The sequence below is a fragment of the Cebus imitator genome, unplaced genomic scaffold (assembly GCF_001604975.1).
Source record: "Cebus imitator isolate Cc_AM_T3 unplaced genomic scaffold, Cebus_imitator-1.0 Scaffold8, whole genome shotgun sequence".
Classification (NCBI taxonomy): Eukaryota; Metazoa; Chordata; class Mammalia; order Primates; family Cebidae; genus Cebus; species Cebus imitator.
In genome coordinates this window covers 8685728-8690859 of record NW_016107323.1, presented here as the reverse complement: position 1 = coordinate 8690859, position 5132 = coordinate 8685728, and the positions used below count along the sequence as shown (strand labels likewise).

At 42.4% G+C, this 5132-nt stretch overlaps 1 protein-coding gene across 5 annotated transcripts in view; it reads left to right on the top strand.

The window, feature by feature from the left end:
- Positions 1-5132, top strand: part of LOC108313943 (BRCA1 associated protein) — a 44521-nt gene that overhangs the window by 1575 nt on the left and 37814 nt on the right. For 4 of the 5 annotated variants that reach the window (XM_017542621.2, XM_017542630.2, XM_017542640.2 and 1 more), the window contains exons 2-4: positions 2055-2216; positions 3179-3377; positions 4738-4927. In XM_017542621.2, the coding sequence (XP_017398110.1) occupies positions 2055-2216; positions 3179-3377; positions 4738-4927 (551 nt within the window). The remainder of the gene's footprint in view (positions 1-2054; positions 2217-3178; positions 3378-4737; positions 4928-5132) is intronic. The other variant, XM_017542610.2, reaches the window with a different exon arrangement.

Below are 5132 nucleotides of genomic sequence, written 5' to 3'. Positions count from 1 at the left end.
TTTAAAAAAAAAAAAAAAAAAGGCCGGGTGAGTGGCTACGCCTGTAATCCCAGCACTTTGGGAGGCCAAGGCAGGCGGATCACTTGAGTTCGGGAGTTCAAGACCAGCTTGACCAATATGGAGAAACCCCGTCTCTACTAAAAGTACAGAATTATCTGGACATGGTGGTGCATGTCTGTAATCCCAGCTATTCCGGGTGCTGAGGCAGGAGAATTGCTTGAACCTGGGAGGCAGAGGTTGTGGTGAGCTGAGATCCTGCCATTGCACTCCAGCCTGGGCGACAAGAGTGAAACTCCATCTCCAAAAAAATAAAAATAAAATAACTTATTTCATACTCACATGTGCTGGAGCTTTCCTTATGTGCTGAATCAGATAGGATCTCTGCTTTAATGGCACCAGCAGTTTCTTGAAGGAAACAGATGAATTAAGTGCAGAGTAAGTGTAGAATTACAACTGTGGTAAGTGCTATGAAGGAAAGAAGAAACAGTTTGGAAAGCTATTACAAGAAAATGTGTCTGGTTTGGAGAGAGGGACAGGGGCAGGTAGGGATGGTGTCATTGGAAACTTCCTGGGTGTGTGACCTTTAGAGCTGCAAATTAAAGATTGAATATGATTTAATAGCTTATGAGCATCTTTCCAAAGGCTTAAGTGGCTTCTGAGTTCTGAAAGTCAGCTAAATTGATATTAGCCACATACAGACATCTGCATGGGTCAGTCATGTAGCCATTTATTCATCAGATATTCAAGAGAGCCTCCTCTATGTGCTGGGCATTGTGGTGTAAGTGGTAGGAATACAGTGGTAGGCAAAACAGGCATAGTCCCTGCCCTGACAAAGCATATATTAGGGACTCTCTTTTGTAAATTTGCTTTAAAGTCCAGGATTTTGGGCCTGGCACAGTGGCTCACATCTTTAATCCCAGCACTATGCGAGGCTGAGGCAGGTGGATCACTTGAGGCCAGGAGTTCAAGACCAGCCTGGCCAACATGGTGAAGCCCCATCTCTACTAAAAATACAAAAATTAGCCAGACGTGGTGTGCATGCCTGTAGTCCCAGCTACTCAGGAGGCTGAGGCAGGAAAATCACTTGAACCCAGGAGGAGGAGGTTGCAGTGAGCCAAGATGACACCACTGCACTCCAGCCTGGATGACAGAGTGAGACTGTCTCAAAAAATAAAAATAAAGGCCGGGCGCGGTGGCTCAAGCCTGTAATCCCAGCACTTTGGGAGGCCGAGGCGGGTGGATCACGAGGTCAAGAGATCGAGACCATCCTGGTCAACATGGTGAAACCCCGTCTCTACTAAAAAAAAAATACAAAAAATTAGCTGGGCATGGTGGTGCGTGCCTGTAATCCCAGCTACTCAGGAGGCTGAGGCAGGAGAATTGCCTGAACCCAGGAGGCGGAGGTTGCGGTGAGCCGAGATCGCGCCATTGCACTCCAGCCTGGGTAACAAGAGCGAAACTCCGTCTCAAAAAAAATAAAATAAAATAAAAATTAAAAAATAAAATAAAGGCCGGGCGCGGTGGCTCAAGTCTGTAATCCCAGCACTTTGGGAGGCCAAGGCGGGTGGATCACAAGGTCAAGAGATCGAGACCATCCTGGTCAACATGGTGAAACCCCATCTCTACTAAAAATACAAAAAATTAGCTGGGCATGGTGGTGCGTGCCTGTAATCCCATCTACTCAGGAGGCTGAGGCAGGAGAATTGCCTGAACCCAGGCGGCGGAGGTTGCGGTGAGCCGAGATCGCGCCATTGCACTCCAGCCTGGGTAACATGAGTGAAACTCCGTCTCAAAAAAAAAATTAAAATAAAATAAAAATAAAAATAAGTGCATGATTTCAGTAGAACAGCCCTGCATTTCTGAGTATATTTTCCTGGCTACTTATTGACTGTTTCCACAGTGGTCCCAGAGGTGAGTGAGATGGATACTACAAAGGCTTCTTATCATCTTGGTGGAAGGCAGTAGAAAGAAAAGGGAAACCTAATAATGGATGAATAGAGAATAAAGAGGAGCTTGTTTTATTACCTAGTATTAATCATTCATGTGTTCTTTAGCGGGGGAAATGTCTGATGAGGAGATCAAAAAGACAACACTAGCTTCAGCTGTAGCCTGTTTAGAAGGGAAGTCACCAGGAGAGAAAGCAGCAATTATCCATCAGCATCTCGGCCGTCGAGAAATGACAGATGTGATCATTGAGACAATGAAGTCCATCCCAGGTATGCTTTCTAAAACCCGGGACTGTCTTTTGTAACGTGAACCCTGGTTTCCTATTTTATACATGGTGTTTGATAAGCCTACGATTTTAACATCTAGCATACTTTTTCACTGCCTGTGTGCTTTTTATGACATCGTTAAGCCACATTTTAGTGGAGACTGGGTCTCTGTTGCCCAGGCTAGAGTGCGGTGGTACAATGTTGTTTCACCGCATTCTCCACCTCCTGGACTCAAGCAATCTTCCTGCCTCAGCCTCCTGAGTAGCTGGGATTACAGACGCCCTCTACCTCACCTGGCTAATTTTTGTATTTTTAGTGGAGACAGGGTTTCTCCATGTTGGCCAGGCTGGTCTCGAACTCCTGGCCTCAAGTGATCCACCCTTCTTGGCCTCCCAAAGTGCTGGAATTACAGGTGTGAGCCACCACACCCAGCCACCAGGGAGAACTTACCACCTAGTTCAGTGGCAGATCATGAATGTGTCCAGATAAACATGTTGTGCCTTCCCCTGCTCAGCCAACTCATTTCATCTGTGGAAGTGGATGTGTAGATAGTACTACATCTCCAACATGGAAGTGGTCAGAACTGGTAGGTTTGGATTTCAAACTTAGTAGTCTTGAATGTTTTTCCCAGTTAGGATTTCATAACGGAAGCACCCGCTTGCATTATGGTATTGCCAAATGTAATAGCCATCCTTGAGTTTCTCATGATGTTAATGAGATTTTTATGGGGCAAAGAGAGCTTTAATGTATGATCCTCTCATAAACTCAGCTGTTCTACAAATATAACTCTTAATGCATTACATTGTAATTACTCTTTTTTTTCCCCTCCTCCTTCTGATTCGGTTCCAACGCAATATAATTACTCTATCAAAGTTTATTCCTCTGACTTGAAATTTTAATCTAGTTCGAGCCCTTCAGCATATGTCCTATCCATTTATAATCTGCTATTTTTTAATTGGTGAAAGATGAACTAAAAACTACAGTGGAAGAAAGGAAGTCTTCAGAAGAATCCCCCACTGCCCAAAGAAGTAAAGATCACAGTAAGGAATGCCTAAATGCTGCCCCCGATTCTCCATCCAAACAGCTTCCAGACCAGATTTCATTCTTCAGTGGAAATCCATCAGTTGAAATAGTTCATGGTATTATGCACCTATATAAGACAAAGTAAGAAAACCCTTTTTTCTTTTGGATTTGTCCTAATTTCTTGTTTTTTGTTCTTTGCTATAGGGTAGTCTCTTGCTTTGGAGGGAAGTGGGTATTATTTTAAGCTTTAAAATAACACTTTTGTGTATTGTGTGTTAGAAAATTCTCAGATGTTTTACATTTGATTAATCTTGTGGATTGGGTCAAAGCTTTTCCTTATAAGAGAAATGCCAGAAAATACGTTGGAAAATGTTTTCTTAGCTGATGGGCATGGAAGGTGATTGGGGAATTGAAAGGACAAAGAAAATGATCCACAGAGTCATTGTAGTCTCATGTCCCCACCAAATCTTTACTGAAGAGGCTGCTAAGAAGTCAGTTAACTCATTTCAATTTTATCACCTCTTTTTACCATTTTCTGTGGTTCGGTCAAAAGTCTTGCTGGAGCCCCAAGGAAAGGAAGCATTTGGCTAGATAATCCACAAGCCTGGCCATTACCTCCCTGGATAATTGATAGCTGATACCTTAAGGCTTTTCTTGTGCTAACTTGTTTGCCACATCCCTATTCGGAAAACAGTGACTGTTCAGGTATCCATTTTGTGTTTTGTTTTGTTTGAGACAGTGTCTCACTCCAGCACTCAGACTGGAGTGCAGTGGTGCGATTCCGACTCACTGCAACCTCCCCTCCCAGGTTCAAGCAATTCTCTCTCCTCAGAGTAGCTGGGACCATGGGTGCATGCCACCACACGCAGCTAATTTTTTATTATGGTTGGAGGGGGTAGAGACGGGATTTCACCATGTTGGCCAGGCTGGTCTCGAACTTCTGACTTCAGGTGATCAGCCCACCTCAGCCTCCCAAAGGGCTGGGATTACAGTTGTGAGCCACTGCACCCAGCCCAGGTAGCCATTTCGGATCACAACTGTCAAGTGAGTTCACAGCATTACAAAACACAAATTACATTGTTGGAGGTTTTTCTTTCCTCTCTCTATTCTACTATTCCAGCCACCCCAGCCTAGGAACACTTCCTGAAATTTTCAGTTACATCCTCATGGTTTAGCATTCTCTCTTATATTTACAGCTCTTTTTCTAGGCCCTTTGAGAGAGATCCATAGCCAGAGTTGTGCTTTTAACTTACTCAGTGACAGAGTATTATTCAAACATTGATGAGAGTAAAACACTGCAAATTTGCCTAATGCAGATTTGAACCATAACAAACCTTGAACTGAAGATTAAAAATTTCAGTGGGTATAATGTAGAACAGTTCATTTGTGACATATTACAATTTTTATTTTTTCCTATTTTCTTGGACGTAAAAGTTGTCTGATTAGTGTTGTTTGAATGAACCATACCTCATCTACTCAAGTCATTCTATTGTTTTATTAGTAAGATGACCTCCTTAAAAGAAGACGTGAGGCGCAGTGCCATGCTGTGTATTCTCACAGTCCCTGCTGCAATGACTAGTCATGACCTTATGAAGTTTGTCGCCCCATTTAATGAAGTAATTGAACAAATGAAAATCATCAGAGACTCTACTCCCAACCAATATATGGTGCTGATAAAGTTTAGTACACAGGTAAAGGTTATTAAAAATCTGTTTGCCATAGAAACTGTGTTATTGAAACTGTATGATACTAGCTATGTTTGATTTACAACATTTTCACTTAAGATTGTTGATATGTTTTCTAAGGTAGAATTGTAATTCTAGATGTATTTCTAAATTCATTAGTAGAAATACAATTGTAACATATGCCCATCTTTTTTTTTTTTTTTTTTTTTTT